Below are 20,400 nucleotides of genomic sequence, written 5' to 3' on the forward strand. Positions count from 1 at the left end.
TAAACAATGGGGGGAGGGGGGGCAGAGACAGGGGAAGAGAGAGGGGGTACAAGTAGTGCGTTAGACAATGGGGGGAAGGGGGCAGAGACAGGGGGAGAGAGAGGGGGTACAAGTAGTGCGTTAGACAATGGTGGGAGGGGGGGCAGAGACAGGGGGAGAGAGAGGGGGTACAAGTAGTGCGTTAGACAATGGGGAGAAGGGGGGCAGAGACAGAGGGAGAGAGAGGGGGGGTAGAGATAGAGGTGGAGCTGAAAGGCGAGGGCGCAGTCCAAGTGTGTTAGACAATGCGGAGGAGGAAGAGGGAAGAGATAGGGGGAGAGAAGGGGGTAGAGATGGGGGGTAACATTGCACCTCACTACACCCATCCACACTGCTGATGGTAGAGGTTGACAAGAAAACACAAATCAAGTCATGATCCAAAGTGGTTGATGACATATTTCCAATGATTGCTGAGTTTAAAACCGTCGTCTCGTTTGAAATTGTCTGTGTCTGTATATATGAATGGCTTCATGAACGAATCTTTGTTGACAGCCAGTCAGCTTACAAAGTACCATCGTCTTAGAGAAATCAATGTAGTGTGAGCCAGCCCCATTAAAGTAATGATCAGCCACGGCAGAAGTATTGGTCCTGCCATGTTTCAGATCTGCCTTATGTTCACGAACACGGTCCGAGACATGTCGCTTAGTTTCCCAAATGTAACTGCTGCCGTAGATACAGCTTAATTTGTAGACGCCGGGATATTGCATGTCAGGAATCTTGTCCTTCACAGATGGGATCAGATCACGAATTTTATGCACTGAGTTAAATCGGACCTGGATCTTGTGTTTGTTCAAGATTTTGTAAATCTTTTTGGTTATCCCTGCTATGTAAGGCAAGGTGATGGTTTTCATTAGATCTTCAGATGGCTCCTTCCTCACGGGTGGGGTGATGGCTTTGCGGATTGTGTAGTTAGAATATCCATTCGCCTTGAGAGCCTGGTGTACATGTTTGAGTTCACTGGTCGGGTGTTCATGGTCAGAGATACATTGAGCTCTATGGTGTAGCGTTTTGATGAGGGAATTCTTCTGGGATGGATGGTGATGGGAATCAGGTTTTATTATTTTTTATTATGTTACTTTTATTATTTTTTTATCTACGTGACTTTACCAAAAGAACCAAGAATATGAATTCCCGCAGTCACGTAAATTTTAAATCAAAATGTACGATAGCTGGCACCGCATTCTCCCGCATGGCCTTGTGGGAGCCTCAGTATGATAAAGTTATTTTATTTTAGTTTTTATTCCACTTCTGTTCCGATGACGTACACGTTCATCATCAGAATATACACATACATCAGCGGAATGGAATCGGAATAAAAACTGATGACATACACTTACACTTACGTCATCGGAATGGGAAAGTGTCGACTACGACCCAACTGCTTCACAGTAGATGTAAACAAATCCACTCACATTATGGCAAAGGAGTAACTCATTGTGCGCCGTGCATCATGATTCAAATTTTGCCATATTAAAAAAATGTAAGAAAATTACTCGATTTGGGATTGCACAGACATAGTACCATTGCCCCCTTCTGTGAAACTTCTGAAAACTCAATGTGTATGTAGGGCCTTGTTTCTAGATAGCCTTGCGCTACATGTACTAAATTCCTATTAATCTTACGATTAATAATTATTATTTTTTTGGCGTCAGTAAAATATGTGTTGTACACCCTCCTCCACATGACACAACCAATGAATAAATATATAACGTGAATAAACATGCCAATGTATTGTCGCTTCAGCAGCACCAGTGTGATGTTGGAGAAAAATCTAATAATATTTAACAACTCGATACAACGTTTCACTGTTCGGTACAACAGGCAGTTGCCAGAAATATTAAAACTAAACTATTTTTTTTATTTTACCAGATAAGGCCCAATGAGCTCTTTTTCAGAAGCATCCTGGTTATCACAAATGATAGCTCAACGAAGTGGCAGCGAGAGAGATTGAGATACGCAGATCCCAAATATACAACTGGCATCAGGGTCGCAATCAAACCCAAAATCCCTTGTATACCAGGTGAAGGAGAAAACATCTCATAGAAACCTATTTAATCTCTTCTCCCCTAGCCCATCCTGCTGCTACTGCTACTCCCTGCCCCCGCTACCCCAGCTATTCCAGATATGATCAGGCCTGAAGTAACCCCTATCACTACCCCCTATTACGACCCCTATCACTACCTCTACCCTATCACTACCTCAACCTCTTTTACTATTATCACTACCCCCACCCCTATCGCTTCCCCAACCCCTATCACTACCCCAATCACCACCCCCCCCCCACCCGATCACCACCCCTATCACTAACCCAACCACTATCACTACCCCAACCCCTCCTTAATCATTCCGACCTACCCTTCTGTCACCATAACTATACCACCCCGCTTTTCATAATGTTCTCGCCGTTGGTTTTCACACCGGATGATGACTGCTTGTGTTGCAGTCGAAACGTCGTGATAATTTTATTGTTTTATATATTTTATTATTTTATTGTTTCCCTTCAACGTGACTTTACCGAAAGAACCAGGAATATGAATCAAAATTTATAAACCCCACTGTTTAACTCAATCACACTCATCTCATGTACAATTTTATAATCATCGTAAAGCACCTTGGGTTAAGAGTAAACTAAACACTCAACTATGTTTTTATTTTATCAGGTAAAGCCCACTGAGCTATATTACTTTTTTTCAGAAGCGACATGGCCACAAATAATAGAGCAATGAAGGGGCTTATCATGTAGACATTTATAACAGCCAAATACTCTAAAACCATTTTGATTCTAAATGTGGGGAGAAAAATTGGAGGAACCACAGAAAAATCCATGCAACCACAGGGAGAACATGCAAACTCCAAATGTACAGGCATACTAGGAGAGGGCGTTAACATTTCGCCAACACGGTGCCTCTTTCAGACATTGCTGCTATATAAAGCGAGAAAAGTACAAAGATAAGATACAGCAACCGCCTTCATCCGTACCCTCCAACTCTCACCTGCGAGTGTACACGTCATCCAAGTGTAACCGCGGCTTATGTACAGCTGCTCCCGCTGCTTGCAGGTGTCGCTCTTGTTCACCTCCAACACCTGGTACAGGTAGAGCGCTACGCCGGCTATGAATGCCGCACTACCCAGTGCGTCTATGAACAGCTCTACCCACAGGAGGCGAACGAAGGCGCTTCTGTCCGGCCTCTTTTCTGTCCTGCTGGGCGCATGCACGAGGTAGTTCATGAGGGGTAGGGGGTAGGCAGAGGCAGGTACAGAAGCATAGGAAGCACATTGATTATTATCCATCAACTTTTAATAACCCCACACGGCATTCACTCATTCTCGTAGAGGTGTGAAAGGGAACCACAGATTAGCACATATGGTGCGAAAGAAGTTCAACACTCATACATCTGCTCCCATCTGCCCGACCTGGTCGGTACATGCGACTCGGCTGTGGTGAGTGTGAATCTGGTGCGCAAGAGTGAACATACTTTGCTCACTGAACTGCATTGGCTTCCATTTGCCGAACTAACACAATATAAGGCTGCACTCTTTACACACAACGTTCTTGCCACAAATGAACCACAATACCTTGTTGATCTCGTCAAGGAGCATGAACAATCACACAAACTCCCTTCATCCTCGCAGCAACTTTTGGCTAGCCATCGAACAAAGATGGTCACTGCATCACACGCTTTCAGATTCTATATATACACTACACTATACACTAAACTATATACTACATTATGCAGGACTATACACTATAGTATATGTAGTGGAATAAATAGGCGCATGGGGGTAATTGGTGAGTTTGTGCAGGAACAGGACAATAGGGGTCATATTGGGACGATGAGGTAACATTTGGGCCAATTAAGCTGGGGGAGCCAAGGACGGCTATGATTGGCTGGTGTTGTCAGAGCTGAGGTGGCGTCTTGAAGTCTGGCGAAGTAACAGGTGCACGGGCACGCGGAGCGTCGTTGGGACGCGGGTTAATTAATTGGGGTGTAATGAGAGCGGGGATAAATTGGGGAGACGTGTGGAGAAACAGGGAGTTGGAGTCGGGGGCTGGACGAGGTAAGACGTGGAGCAGCTGAAGAGAGAAGCAGCCAGCAGTGGAGAGAGCCTAGTGATAGCGAAGAGCAGGAGAACAGAGAAGAAGCAGTTAGCAGTGGAGAGAGCATAGTGATAGTGAAGAGCGGAGAACAGAGACGAAGCAGTTATCAGTGGAGAGAGCATAGTGATAGCGAAGAGCGGAGAACAGAGACGAAGCAGTTAGCAGTGGAGAGAGAATAGTGATAGCGAAGAGAGGAGAGCAGAGACGAAGCAGTTAGCAGTGGAGAGAGCACAGTGATAGCGGAGAGCGAAGAGCAGAGGCGAAGCAGCCAGCAGTGGTGGAAGCACAGAGACATCGGAGCTGACGGAGAAGTGGAGATTGGAGAGACAAAGGCGGCGAGCGAGTCGAGTGAAGCACAGCGAGCGAGCTGTGGCAACAAGGGAACTGTGGAGCATTGAGGACATGTGGAGAACTGTAATAAAGTGGTGTTGGAAGAAAGACAAAAGTTGTCAGTGAAATCAACCACTACATATACACTGATATACACGAAACTATACACTACACTTTTGGATAACACACAAATAAAGACGGTCTATTCATCGTGCGCTTTCAGATGCTATAGACACTGCACTATATTACACTATACACTACACTAAACACTGTATACAAAACTTTTGACAAGCTATCGAACAAAAAGAATGTCGCTGCATCACGCACTTTAAGATGCACTTCTGCAGCCGTCTGGAACTCTCTTTCTTCAGATATTTGGAAGCCACTGGAGTGATGCACTTTTAAATCACTTATATTGACAAACTCATTTCTTTAGAACTGCCTGTTGTTTTAGTTTGTTGTCCTTCCCCGTACCTCTGATTAGCACGGTTGGCTACATACAGTGCCAAAGAAGTTCAACACACACACATACAACTACCTATAAACTCGACTGAAGCCGACCGACTGTTGCATACCGCGCCACGGCCAGCATGACCCCGATCGTGACTACAGCGGCCACGAGGGAGAACGCCACCCCCCCGTAGAGCGCCGGCGCCCTTAGAAGGGTGAAGGCAGCGTCCAGGTCGTGCACTCGCTGCAGCTCAGCTCCCTCGAACCCGGAGTAGCCCCCCGATAGCTCAGAGCTCCCATAGCCGAGGCCTGGTCCAAGTGTACTGTAGCCGGCCAACACGGCCTGTGATGAAGCCACGCAGACCAGCACCAGCAGGGCGAGCAGCGCCTCGGCCAACTGCAGGAGACCTGGAGGTGTTGAGATTCATTCATTTATTACCCATATATTTGTATGATCCACAGGTCATGGAGGCGGCGCCATTCCTTTTATGGTCGCAGTCCACTTTAAACGTTGATCGCCAACTCAAGTTGCGCAATTTGTTGAAGTTTGTGCAGCAAGATGGGCGACGTGTCCACAAAGTGACAGAGCCGTCTCCCTTGAACTGAGCTCTCGGTCGCTTAGAGACTGGTGGCAAATGCCCCAATGGTGACATTTACAAGTCGAATCATCCGATGCCAAGAAGGCATCTGTGGCATTCACATGTGGAAGGACTGCAGCTGATCCAAATCAGCTTGAAGTAATGTCCAGGCCTCCGCAACATACAGCAGATCTGACAAAACGCAGGTGTTGAGAGCTCTCTCATTATACTAATCGCAAATCCGAGTATGATGATTTCAAAGGTCGTGGAGTGTCTGTGTCTGAAGCGGTTACTTCCCCACGTCGCTGTGATGGGTCGATTCAACCCGTTGCAGTCGGCATACCGGAAGTTATTCAGCACTGAGATGGCTATACTAAAGATAATTACTAATGACCTCTACAAGATCATGTATGATCGGGGCACTGCATCATTGGTTGGCCTCCATCTCTCAGTCCCCTTCAAAATGGTTGGCTATGTCCGCTGCCCCGTAATATCTATAGCAAATTATCCATGTCTACTCTCTTCAAAGCACGTAAAATTCTACAATAGACCATTATATATACATTACAGTTGATCATCGATTATCTGGCGCGTGATTTTCTGGCTTCCAACATTATCCGGCGGTCCCGGGCTGATCCGGCAAAACTGCTCCGCAGGCTGTTCCAGTCCGGCAATCGGCACCATGTGTGTGCCAAAAAAAGTAGCTACGCTTGATTTCAGTGTCAAATAATTTACAGCAAATTATACACTACAAAAATTAAAATACTGCACGTATTTAAATAGTTCATGACTAATAATAATTGTAAGAAAAAACTGAAAATATACATTGCGATCCAATGAAAGTGTATGTAATTCAGCATTCGCATCAGTCCGGCAATCGTCAAACCCATGTTGTTGAAACAAGAGCTGTACTACTTACAGCACCCCATGCAGAGTCTTCGAGATTGGAGTGGTAAGTACAGCAAGTAAATACCGCAACTTTTTGGAGTATGATATTTATTTGAGTATATTTGTATGTTTATTTATGCCAATTTCATATAGTAAACTAATTTAAGACACTAAAATAAAGTATACAACACTTAAAACATAATGTCATGCAAGAATGTGAAAAAATAAGCTATTTCAAATAATGATGTTAATATCCGGCGTTTTTTAAAATCCGGTGCGCCCTTCCCCCCAAAGCTGCCGGATAATCGTAGATGTACTGTATATATAACATATAATGTAAGTATGTTATATTAATTCATAATAGGCGACATTTCAGGCAATAATCCTTCGTAGAAATGTATCTGCTTTAAAGGAGGGCCACCGTTTCGTGAGAACATCATCATCACAAACCTGCTCTCTTGTTTCTATACTGGCTACCAGTCCAGTATCAAGTGGATTATAAGACCCTGCTGCTGACCTACAAGGATCTCAATGGGCTAGCCACCCAATATTTGCTGGAACTGATCCGTGTTTATTCTCCAACGAAGTCCCTGAGATCTTCGGATCGCCTTCTTCTAAAGACTCGCCACCGGGCGCCACGGTGGGCTTGGAGACATTACTCCCTGGCCTGGTATGCAGGAGGCTATGGGCTTGATGCCATCCCGACACCGTTTGTAGTCAACGTCTCTCTCTCTCCCCGTGGTCCTGTGGATTTTCACTTGTTGAGAGTATTTGGCTACTGCTATAAATTTCCACGTGATAAGACACTTCATTCAGCTGCTTCATTTGTGATAGCGAGGTCGCTTCTGAAATAAAATGCCACATAGCTCATTGGATCTTACCTTGTAAAATAAAAAAAATAGTTAAATAAGTCAAGGCTCTGGTCCTGGAGTTATTGGGCTGTTGCCAGTGCAGCACTTAGGCTTTGGAACCATGCTTTGTGTTTGCTAATTAGGCAATTTTTAAGTCCTGAAAACTCACTCCTTTAAATGTCACTTTAGCCTCCCTGCATAGTTCTGGTCATTTACCCTTGTTTTGAGTGCGTGGATGAGTAAGAAGGTGAGAATCAGAATCTTTATTCATCCTGGAGAAACCCGATCAGTTATGAAACTTTTTCACAGATGTCCAGCAAGAGTAGGTGGGTGAGTGTTTGGAAGGGTGAGTGAGCGAGAGAGCGAATAAGCGAGTGGGCGAGTGAGTAGGTAAGTTTGTGGGTGAGTAAATCGTTCTGTAAGTCGGTGAGAGTTGGAGAATGTGTGGGTGGGTGAGTGAGTGAGTGGGTGAGTGAGTGAGTGGGTGGGCGAATAAGGAGGCGAGTTGGTGGGTAGGTGGGTGGGTAGGTGGGTGGGTGAGTAGGTGTGTGCCAGAGACCCAAGGGGGACAGGCATCTAGAAGCCTTCTGTCCAAACCCCATTTGGCGGAGCCACGAGACTGAACCCTCTCGGGATTCCTCCAGGAAAGTAAAAAAAAATCCACTGTGAGTCGCTTTGTGGAATGCTCGAACACTCACTGCAGAGGGGAGGCTGCCTCTATTGGGAGTTAGACCAGTACCGCCTGGATCTGTGGCATTCAGGAGGTCTGGGGGATAGACTCTGGCTCCAGTCACCATGAGCGGTGGAGAGTCATCTACTCGAGGCAGGGGACTGCCAAACAACAGACAGCAAAAGATTAAAGGGGATGTGGGAGCGTGGGGGAGAGCGGTGGGAAGCTGTAAGCCTCAGGTTGCTGTGGGCTCATTGCCCCTTCAACTGGAGGCGAGAAATGATGACAGTGGTGGTTGCCTATGTCCCCACCGAAGATGAACATCAGTGGAGGGATGCAGTAAAGGCCGATGAGCCAGACACTTTATATAACCTTCTATTACAGGTGATAACTAAAGTGGCCCCTCGGGATAGTCATCCTGTTGGGTGACATTAATGCTCGATTGGGTCATGACACTGGCATCTGGGCTTAAGTGATTTGAAGGCATGGGCCAGATCAGCTCAATAAATACGTTAGGAGGCTGTTAAACTTACGTGCAGCCCATGGACTTGTAATTACCAACACACTGTCCCATGCATTGGCGCATCCAGACAACATCATGGACACACGCCGGGTCCAAGCAAGAACATCTGCTGGACTATATAGTGATACGAATACCGAGTCCATGTCCTTGACACCAGGGCCTACCATGGAGCTGATCTGCCTACTGACTATTGGCTATTGGTTAGTCAACTGTAAAATGTTCCTGTCAATCTGATGAAATTTGCAAGCAAGATTTTCATCATCGCTTGCAGCTGGGGTTGGCATCGCCCCCCCTCCTCCTGATGCAGAGGAAAAATGGGAGAGGTTAAGGAATGTGGCTCATGCAGTTGCAATGGGTGCTTTGGGGACATGGTCAAAACCTCCACAGAGTCCATGGCTGGCAGGAGGTATTCCAGGTTGCCTGAGAAAAAGCGACAAGCGCACTTTCACCGTCTACAGCTTTCCACATCGGTGAATGAGGCGGCTTACCGCAGCCTTCACTTGGAAGTTCGGAGAGCTGTGTGGTGCTGCAAGTATGAGTGGTGGTCGCGGGTTGAGATAGAATCTGCTTCAATAGCCCGCGATCACAAATTACTCTTTAATTCCATCAAAAAAGGAACTTGCAGCATCACACCTATCACCATCCTAAGAAGAGAGAAAGAATGGTGGTCCGATCTCCGACCCCCAGGAACAAATTTGCAGGTTTGCTGAGCATTTATGCGTGATCTTGGGGAGTGGAAATCCCTCAGCCCAGTAAACATGGATAAAAGTGGGGATGACCCTGCTGAGGCTATGGTGCCTCAAATATTCGAATAAACAGTCACCCCCTGTAAGTGGCTGGCTGAAGTGCCATCTGTTGAGGCAGGATGGGAGGCAATCCAGAGTCTGAGACCAGGAAAAGTGCTGGGCAGGCATGATCTCCCAAGCAAATTGTTGAGGAAGGGTGGTGTTAGTGTGCAGACTGCCCTTTATTACAACATAATAACAATCTGGACTACTCGTCAAGTTTTGCAGAATTACAAGGATGGCCTGTTTGTCCAGAAGGGGGACCCGCACAGACTTGAGTGCCGGGAAAGGTCCTGACAAGGATTATTCAACATTGGCTTGCCAGGCACACTGAGGAAAGGCTTGTGGAGCCCCAATGTTTTTTTCAGGAAAGGGCAGTCCTGTATGAATGCCATATTTTCTGTCTGTTTGCTACAGCAGAGGTGTCGGGAATTCCAACAGGACCTACATCTCAGCTTTTTTTAACTGGTCAAGGCCTATGATAGCAGTTTAACACATAGGCTTTCGCGACCAATATTATTCATAATAAAGGTTTTTGGGTTAGATCGCGTTATTTATAAATGTGTCGTAACCCTCCACCACCCGACATGGCCAATCAGCAAAAATAGTGTCACGTTGACAAAAGACAAATAATTCACTACTTTAGCCCACCGGTGTGTTGAAGAGTGAATCCACAACATTTACAGTTTGAGTACGACGTTTCGCTGGTTTGAAATTGAGAGGAATAAGAATAACTTTAATCGCTCTCACAGCTACAGGCTTAGTGCGGCCTGGAAGCATATTATTAAATAATACACGTTACATTTTGATTTAAAGCTTTCGTGACTGCAGTAATTCATGTTCTTGGCTCTTTCGGTGGAGTCGCGTTGGGGGGAAGCAATAAAATAATAGAATATATATGTTTGTTGTTTTGTTGTTTCCCTTCGGCGTGGCTTTGCCGAGGGAGCTAAGAATATGAATGCACATTACAATTCCTTATAGGGGAAACACATACTAATTAACGGATTACTAACATAGCATATATTCACTAACACACATTACAACTAATTACTAATCTACAACTCATTACTAATCATAACCATTGATTACTAATCGATTACATACTTACAATATCCCCCCCTCCGCCTCTAATCACTGCACCTGATATGAGTTAAATGATGACGTCACCCTGCTGCTCTATATAAAACCGGGAGCAAGCGAGGGATCTACCATTCTGGCGAATTGCCTGATGATGCTGGATGTATTTACCAGCGAAACGTCGTACTCAAACTGTAAATGTTGTGGATTCACTCTTCAACACACCGGTGGGCTAAAGTAGTGAATTATTTGTCTTTTGTCAACGTGACACTTAATTTTGCTGATTGGCTGTGTCGGGTGGTGGAGGGTTACGACACATTTATAAATAACGCGATCTAAGCTAAAAACCTTTATTATGAATAATATTGGTCGCGAAAGCCTACGTGTTAAACTGACTAACCTCTATGGGGAGGATACTTTTCTTAAAACCAGAAAATTGGAGAAGCTCCGCATTAAGCGGATGAAATTGATATCTTCACTGGCGTTCCTCAAAAGGTGCAGAGATTCAAAGGTAATACCAAACGCAGTTAAAATAACACATCACAAAGTCTTCTAAAGCTAACCAAATACTACACAAAGCTAGCGAATTATTATTATTAACAGAGAATACAGCACAATAGGAGTGAATTATCTTACATTTCGGAATCGCTAAAGCAGTTACACTTAGATATAAGCAATAGTGTATCTATGCATTATTGGAATATAATCGATACCATAACACAACAATCGGCTGATAATGTGTTTAAACTAACAAAAACTAACCAAATTAATAAACTTTCTAGACTACATAATAAACAAATCCCTACTAAAAACCAAAAATTTAAAAACAAAACCGGACTGAACTTGACTAACACTGTATTAACCGGTGACATGATCTCTGTCCTTTCTAAAGGCCTTAACTTTGCCGTTACCCCACGCACAATTCCAGTGGATGAGATAATTGCTGAGGTAGAATCAGCAGTTAGACTCCTTCCACATAATGAGGCAGAGATGACTAGACATGAGGTTGCCAAAATAATTGAGAATAGCAAAGTTCCAGAAGTAAATATTAGCTCTAACGAGGCAAAGCCTTAAGAGAGCTGCGTGTAAATAAGGATATTCAAATGCTAGCAGCTGATAAAGGCCGCACTACTGTAGTGATGTCACGAGCCGATTATGATAATAAAATTAGAAATTTACTAGAGGAAAGTACCTACATTAAAATTAAACGAGATCCAACTAATACTTTAGAACGTAAGACCACTGCAATAATTGCAAATTCATTAATCCCTAAAAATGAGCTATACCAAATTAAGCCAAGGGCCTCAAAACCACCTAGACTCTATGGGCTACCAAAGATTCATAAAATCGGCATCCCATTACGACCCATAGTCAGTACAATTGGCTCTGCCACATCAATTAGCAAAATATATAACCAAACAAATACAGCCCTACATTGGTAGGACATCTTCATTCATAAAAAATCCAGAACATCTTGTGAATGTGATTAAAGATATTAAACTTACTCCTGATGATATTCTGGTAAGTTTTGATGTGGTTTCTCTATTCACTAAGGTTCCAGTGAACGAATCGCTTAAATTACTTGATACACTAGTAAAGAATACTGGTTTACCAAAAGATATTCCGAAACTTGCTGGCCATTGTTTAAATAACACTTACTTCTTATGGAGAGGGGATTTCTTTAAACAAAAGGAAGGAGCAGCAATGGGCTCTCCTGTATCCCCTGCTATAGCAAATTTGTACGTGGAAAACTTTCAAATAAGAGCACTTGCCTCGAGCACATTAAAACCCTCCTTTTGGTTTAGATATGTGGATGACACTTTGGTTGTCTGGCCACATGGTAAAGATACACTTAATGATTTTCTAAATCATCTCAATGCACAAAACCCGGCCATCCAGTTCATCATGGAAATGGAGGTGAATAACACACTCCCTTTCCTAGATATTTTGCTTGGACATGGCCTAAACGGTAAAATAACACACGGCGTTTACAGAAATCAAACGCACACTGATGCCTATCTGAATGCAGAATCACATCATCATCCAGCTCAGAAATTATCTCTTATCAAGACGCTCATACATCGGGCTAAAACAGTGTCAGATGGTGAGAGTCTAGTGAGAGAGATTAAACACGTTAAAGACGCACTACGACAGAATGGCTACAATAATGTTCAAATTAACAGAGCACTGAATGCCAAATCACGATCGCAAAGCAATACTGCTGAAAGCGATCAGATTGTTAAAACAATAAAAAAAATCCATATCTCAGGAGTAACTGACAAATTAGCCCGTGTTTTGCAAAAGCAAAACATTACAGTAAGATTTGGTACAGTACACAAAATTCAAAAATTAGTATCTTGCACTAAACACGCATTACCTAAATAATCAACAGAAGGTGTATATCGGATTAATTGTTTATGTGGCAGATGCTATATTGGACAGACGGGACGTAACATCAGCGTAACACTAAAAGAACATCAGAGAAATATTAAATTATCTCAAACACAACTGTCGGCAGTGGCAGAACATGCTTGTCAACAAGGACACAATTGATTTTGACAATGTTGCAGTGTTGTGTAAAACTAATTATTACTGGCAAAGACTAATTAGAGAATCCATTGAAATTGAGAGGAATAAGAATAACTTTAATAGCTCTCACAGCTACAGGCTTAGTGTGGCCTGGAAGCGTATTATTAAATAATACACATTACATTTTGATATAAAGCTTTCGTGACTGCAGTAATTCATGTTCTTGGCTCTTTCGGTGGAGTCGCATTGGGGGGAAGCAATAAAATAATAGAATATATATGTTTGTTGTTTTGTTGTTTCCCTTTGGCGTGGCTTTGCCGAGGGAGCTAAGAATATGAATGCACATTACAATTCCTTATAGGGGAAACACATACTAATTAACGGATTACTAACATAGCATATAATCATTAACACAAATTACAACTAATTACTTATCTACAACTCATTACTAATCATAACCATTGACTGATTACTAATCGATTATATAATTACAATACCCCCCCTCCACCTCTAATCACTTCACCTGATATGAGTTAAATGATGACGTCACCCTGCTGCTCTATATAAAACCGGGAGCAAGCGAGGGCTTTACCATTCTGGCGAATTGCCCGATGCTATATGTTTAAACCAGCGAAACGTCGTACTCAAACTGTAAATGTTGTGGATTCACTCTTCAACACGCCGGTGGGCTAAAGTAGTGAATTATTTGTCTTTTGTCAACGTGACACTTTTTTGCTGATTGGCCGTGTCGGGTAGTGGAGGGTTACGACACATTTATAAATAACGCGATCTAACCCAAAAACCTTTATTATGAGCCTATGATACCATTAAAATACCTGACTTTGCTCATAACCATTTAAAAACTTTATGATGGTGGGCAGGCCCGGGCAAAGCTATGTGTCTAGGAGTCTGAGCCATTCCCTGTCCACCTGAGGTTGTGACAGGGATGCTTTTTTGGCTCCCACATTATTTAACATCATCTTTGACCTCGTAGTTTGATAATCCTTCCTTGGCAGTACAAGAGGAATCTCCATCTGGTACGGATACAATGGGAGGTGGGATCATACCATCATCCCCACAAAAACTGAACATCTGCCTGGGTATGTTGTGCCATCAAACACTCCACCTTGTCAATTCCCCACCGGTAATGGAGAAGTTGTGGAGAGAGTGGAGTTTCCTATTCTTGGGCAGTGTGCTTATGACCAGCTCCGGTTTGACAGCAAAGGTCTCACTCCGAATCAGTCGAGCAGCATTATCTATTCATTGGCTGCATAATGGCGTATGGATGCTACCTGGTATATCACTCCACACGAAGCTTCAGGTCTTCTCAGCCACAGTCATGCTCTCTCTTCTCTACGCTTGCGAAATGCGGACCCCCCTAAAGAACATATTCGCTGGTTAAAAACATTCAAGTTAGCCTGCCTTTGATCCATCCTGGGTTTAACTAGACTGTATTGTGTGAGGAGCTCACAAATCCTTGAAATATCTGGACAGAGTCGCATCTGCGAATACCTCTGGCAGCCAAGGCTGCATTGGCTGGGTCATGTAGCCCGCATGCCCAGCCACCACATGCCCAAACAGCTGCTGTTTGGCCATATAGAGATGGCTAAACGGATACCACACGGGTTAGAGAAGAGGTGGAATGATGTGGTACGAGAATATGGAGCCGAGTGGACTTGCCATTCACTAGTACCATCGGTGTCAAGATTAGATAAAGGAGGCTCGTGAAGGACACTACTGGGTATTTGGAGACAGATGCCCTACAGCAACAACAGAGGGTAGAGGAACAACGCTCACAACAATAAGTGGAGCACCGGGTGGCTAAAACACAGCAAGTTGGAACAGTTAGGCACACAGGTGGTGCATCGGCCAGTAATCTCAGTCAGTCAACCCATAGAACCTGGATCTGTCCCATGACCTACCAGCAGGCGTTCGACACTTCACATGGCCCTAAGGTGCATCATATAGCCTGGCACAAGCGCAGTGCTGAATTCACTACCACTTCGTGGCGAATGGCGGTTGTTGTTGTTGCTGGGTGTGTAAGTGGGCGAGTGAGTGCATGAATGGGTGACCGAGTGGATTAGTAGGTAAGTTGGTGGCTGAGCGAGTGGGTAAACTGCTCTTTACTTTTTAGTTCTGGTCGTGTACCCTGCAGGTTTTTTTCTGCTTTTGCTTCATGGACGCTTTCGTGGGATCGACAGATGAAATCCACAACTTTACAAATGTACATTAACGTAAAATGTATTATTATCCATACAATGCAATGCAATTAGTCTAAATGCAACCATATATGCAGATGTGTCACAGACGGGAAACCCCTTTATGTTTAGCTTTGAAAACAAATGGGGGTTTAAGTCTTGAGTTGAAGAAAGGGAGAGTCTGAACTGCATAATAATTCAAAAGGAAGACAAAAGGAGAGCATAAAGAGAAGTCTAGAATTAGCCACCTACCATGAAATTAAGTTTGATAGTGGAAGTTGCCTTTAGTTATCATCTTATCTTTCAAAGATTTATATACCAGCGCCTTAATCCAAAGTGCTTTTCAACAATAGTGGGGTTGCTATTTATTCATTATTAGGAAGCCATGGGAGCTATGCACTTTTAAATAATCTAGAACAGGGGTCCCCAACCCCCGGGCCGTGAACCGGTACTGGTCCGTGGCCTGTTAGGAACCAGGCCGCACAGCAGGAAGTGAGCAATTATTTTATTTACCACTTCCATCCGCGCCTCTTTCCCAAACTGCGCACGTGTCTCAGTTTTGTTAAGCCCACAAGCTAACCCTAGCCAAAATGAGTAAAAAACAAACGTCGCTGGATAGCTTCTTTGAAAAGGGGGAAAGACCCAATAATGACCCCCCCCCTTCCCGGTCCGTGAAAAAAATGTCTTCCACGAAAACCGGTCCCTAGTGCCAACAAGGTTGGGGACCGCTGATCTAGAATGAAAACTAATTTCTTTAGAAGAGTTTGGTGTTGTGTTTAGTTTGCTGTACTTCCACTCACACCTTCGATTAGCATGGTTGGCTATGTACGGTGTGAAAGAAGTAACATGTTGCACTTTCAGACTGTTGAGTTCGGTTTCAGACTGATGGCTACACATGTATTTGTTCAATCGGACTCTTGCACGGCACAGAGGGAACACTTCATTATGGTGACTTCAACTGGGTTTATTAGCGCAACCAATTACAGACTCTGCACATACACGTGCACACGCTTTTTCTAGTGTTGTTACTGATGCTGCCAGGACCACTGCCACTGCCAGTTCTGCTCCTGCTGCTGGTACCGGTGCTGGCGGTGCTGGCAGTGCTGGTACTGCTGCCGCTGCCTTGTTCTGCTCCTGCCGCGCCCTGTGGTGTTCAACTGAGCTGACTTTACAGGGGGTACCCCACCCCCATGCCTTTGTCTTGGCCTGGACCGGTCTCAAAACCCGAATCTCTGCCTGTGACAGCTCTGGAGCAGAATTAACTCCCGTGCTCAGACCTACAGGTTTCACTGCACTGTCGAGTACAAATTGAAAAAGGGGGAGGGAGGACTTATCACAATCCATTGTGCTACATATACGTACACTGTACAATACACCACTACACACTACTTTATACTACACTATGCACTACACTATACTAAATTGAAAACCAATTTCTTCATAAATACTTGTGTTTAGTTCATTGTCTTTTCTCGCACCTCCGATTTGCATGGTTGGCTACATATTGTTGCAAAAGAAGTTCAACATACACTGTACATTCTTTGTACATTTCCCCAGCGGAAGCTATCCCTGTGCAGCAGCCAACACTCAACAGCAAGAAGACGCCTGGATTCGATGTCCGACGTAAGCACAAAGCTACGGGGAGTATGTGGCGAGATATTGCCTCCCTCGCCTGGTATTTAGCAGGTCGTGGGTTCGATCTCGACCCTGACACCTCTATATTTGTAGTTTTGAATGTCTCTCTCGCTCCCCGTGGTCTCGTGGATTTTTTCGGGGTCCTCTGTTTCTTCCCTATACATTTAGAATCAACATGAGTTTAGAGTCTTTGGCAGCTCTGAATTTCCACATGATAAGACACTTCGTTGAACTTCAATTTGTGGCCAGGTTGCTTCTGAGAAAGAGCTATAAAGATTTACCTGGTAAAATAGAAATATAATATTTTAAATTGTTTCACGTTATCCCCATGTTCAAAAGTGTGTGAGTGAGAGTGCTTGATGGCATAACATAGTTCATGCTCCAGTCATCAGGCATAAATGCTGATAAATGTTTAACTTCTTTTGCACTATGCATAACCAACTGTGCTTATTGGAGGTGGTGTATGATAATCCAAGATGGTAATGTGTGCTTCTATGGGTCTCTTTGCGATTCTATGGGTCTTTGTGCGATTCTGTGAGTCTCAGTTTGAATCTATGGATCTCTGTTGTGAGTCTATGGGATGACGTGGCTCTATGGGAGTTTCTGTGTCTCTATGCGAGTCTATGCATCTATGTGTGAGTCTATTTGATGCAGTGTCTCTGTGTGAGTCTCTGGGTATCTGTTCGAGTAAATGGTTCTCTGTGTCTCTCTATATGAGTCTGTGTCTCTATGAGAGTATATGGGTCTCTGTGTGAGTCGTGTCTTTATGTGAGTCTATGGGTCTTTGTGTAATTCCTGGGGCTCTCTTTGTGAGTGTATTATGTAAAACTTCTTTCGCATCGTACGTATCCAACCGTGTTAATCGAAAGAGTTATAAAGAAATCAGTTTTCAATCTGGATTTAAAAGTGCATAGCTCCAGTGGCTTCCTAATATCGGAAGGAAGAGCATTCCAGATGACCGCAGAAGCGCATCTAAAAGCACACGATGTGGTGGAGCTGCTTCGCACCACCATGATATTTTCCCATTATAAGAAAGAAACTAATAAAAAATTATTTTATTTCACCATGTAAGGCCCACTGAGCTGTATAACTCTTTTTTCTAAGTGACCTAGCCACAAACGATAGCTCAACAAAGTGGCTTATGTGGAAATTCAGAGAAGCCAAATACTCTAAACTCATGTGGATTCTACATGTAGAGGTAAAATTGGAGTAGCTGTAGAAAATCCATGCAATCGCGGGGAGAGAAGGACATGCAAACTCCAAATATACAGCAGGCATCAGGGTTGGGATCGAACCCACGAACTCCTGTATACCAGGCGAGGCAGTTAACATCTCCTCACCATGGGGAGAGAGACATGCAAACTCCAAATATATAGCAGGTGTCAGGGTCTGGATCGAACCCACGACATCCTGTATACCAGACGAGGTAAATACTATCTTCTAGCCACTGTGGCAGCCCAACTAGTCAACCAGGTCTGTGCACAGTACTTGCGATGTTCTTATAAAATAGTCACGGTCAAGTCAGCAGTTTCTAACTTGGGTAGTGGATTCGAATAAAGTGCACACAACTTCTTCGGAGGCAACACTTATTTATTAATGAACACAACAGTTAACTCTTACATTACACATAGGGTGGTGACCACCGACCTACTCTAGCTAACACACACTTCTCTAACTCTCAGATACTCTAGCGTGACCAAGCCAGGTGGGCTACTGCCAGGTCCGCTGACTGGAGGCTTGACTCTTCTTGGCGTCTTCACGATGCATCTTCGTTCTTGATACGGGCAGCCTTGAACCTCGTGAGGAGGCTGCTTATATGGGCCTCGGCGTGCCCGGGCCCCGCCCCAGCCACGCCTCCCTTCAAGAACCCTCTCGAAGCCCTCCTGCTGTCCACGTGCCCCCCGAGGTGCCCCCTAGGCCCCCGGCCCCCACTGGGGTCCAGTCACGTGTCCAGCCGGGGTCACAGAGTGCCACGACCTCACACCACCCTCGTGGCCTCCCGAGTCCAGAACCATCCCTGACGTCATTCCCGCCTCCAGCCGGGATGACGTCATGTGTGTGTGTAAACCGGCATGGTCGTGACGCTCCCCCGCATAGTGATGTCACACGTGTGTTTGTGTACACAATAGTGATGCTACAATCACTACACTTGTATTCATGTTGGCGTCAGTGAATGGATGAGTGAGTGACTTGATGAGTGGATGAGTCAGTGGGTGGTGGATGAGTGCGGGAGTGGGTCAGCGAAAGAAAAAGAGGGAGGAGTGACGAATATTAAGGTGGAGGAACGGAGTAGGACAGAGACGATTCTGGAATGGTTACCAAAAGGCACTCACCACGCGGTGAGCAGACGTACTGAAGCCTCGTGCAGCAGTTGGCGCTGGGGTGTCTTGCCATGGCCCCATGGCAACTGGCATCACTGCAGTAGTGGGGAGGGTCGTCCTCTCTTGTGACCGGCATCCCTGCATCCAGCTCATGGAAAAGTGGTCAGCCTAGGCATCCCTATGGGTCTACATGGAGTCTTTACGTTTCTGTGTGAGTCTGTGGATGTCTGTGTGACTCGATGTTTTTCTGTGTTAGTCTATGGGTTTATGTGTGAGTCTATGGGTCTCTATATAAGTTTACAAGTGGGATGTACCCGGCGTTGCCTGGGGGGAAAATATATTTAAAAACTTATCTTAAAAATGTAGCATATACTCTTTGGTTCTATTCGGTAAAGTCACGTAGTTAAAAAAATAAAACAACAAAAATCACGACGTTTTGGCCACAACATAAGTGGCCTTCATCAGGTGAAGGAGACCATACTGTCCAGAGGACAGCGTTGGAGTGAAGACAGCCAAGCCCAGGTCGCGTCCTTTAAGCTGTGTGGGAGGAAACAAAAAACGCTTTGACAAAGCAATTAGCATAAAATGCACGTAGAGGACCGGCACGGGGGGGGGGGGGGGGGGGGGAATAAGCTGCTGTGAAAGTTTGGGATACCACTACTTGAATAAATATACTGTACTATTGAAAATTATTTTAATGTTTGGTACGATTTAGAACATCTTTCCAATGATTGCTTAGTTTGAAACCATCTTCTCGGTTGAAATTGTCTGTGTTTGTAAATTTGAATTGCCTCGTGGACAAATCTCTGATAAAAACCCGTGGGTTGCAGAGAACCTTGGTATCGGAGAAAACTATATCGTGATCACCCACAGCGTTGTAACAGTGATCAGCTACGGCAGAAGAATTCGTTCTGCCGTGTTTCAAATCTGATTTGTGCTCGCGAATTCGGTCAGAGACATGTCGTTTCGTCTCCCCGATATAGCAATCACCACAGGTGCAGCTCAATTTGTAAACCCCGGGGTACTGTAAGTCAGGAATGACATCCTTTCTAGATTTTAAGCTTTCGTGACTGCAAGGATCCATACTCTTTGGTTCTATTCGGTAAAGTCACGTAGGTAAAAATAAAATAACAAAAAACACGACGTTTCGGCCACAACACAAGTGGCCTTCATCATGACATCCTTCACGGATGGGATCAGGTCACGGATTTTGTGTACTGTATTGAACTGGACCAGGATCTTGTGTTTGTTTAGAATTTTGGAGATCTTTTTAGTAACGCCTGTTATACATGGTAGTGTGATGGTTTTGATCGGAGTATCAAGTGGTTGTTTCTGTATGGAGGGAGAAACAGCTTGGCGGATGGTACAGTCAGAGTATCCGTTCCTCTTGAGGGCCAGATGTACATGTTTTAATTCACTGGTCAGGT

General features: G+C 44.5%; 1 protein-coding gene across 3 annotated transcripts in view; it reads right to left on the bottom strand.

Annotated features, from left to right (window-relative positions):
- Positions 1 to 20,400, bottom strand: part of LOC116956393 (MARVEL domain-containing protein 3-like) — a 60,702-nt gene that overhangs the window by 13,864 nt on the left and 26,438 nt on the right. For 2 of the 3 annotated variants that reach the window (XM_032977984.2, XM_076064817.1), the window contains exons 3-5: positions 18,986 to 19,121; positions 5,044 to 5,326; positions 3,033 to 3,238 (exon numbers count right to left, since the gene is read on the bottom strand). In XM_032977984.2, the coding sequence (XP_032833875.2) occupies positions 3,033 to 3,238; positions 5,044 to 5,326; positions 18,986 to 19,109 (613 nt within the window). In that variant the 5' untranslated portion in view covers positions 19,110 to 19,121. The remainder of the gene's footprint in view (positions 1 to 3,032; positions 3,239 to 5,043; positions 5,327 to 18,985; positions 19,122 to 20,400) is intronic. The other variant, XM_076064816.1, reaches the window with a different exon arrangement.

This window comes from Petromyzon marinus, unplaced genomic scaffold (assembly GCF_048934315.1).
Source record: "Petromyzon marinus isolate PM22_M1 ecotype Great Lakes invasive population unplaced genomic scaffold, UKy_Petmar_22M1.pri1.0 PM_Scaffold_77, whole genome shotgun sequence".
NCBI lineage: Eukaryota > Metazoa > Chordata > Hyperoartia > Petromyzontiformes > Petromyzontidae > Petromyzon > Petromyzon marinus.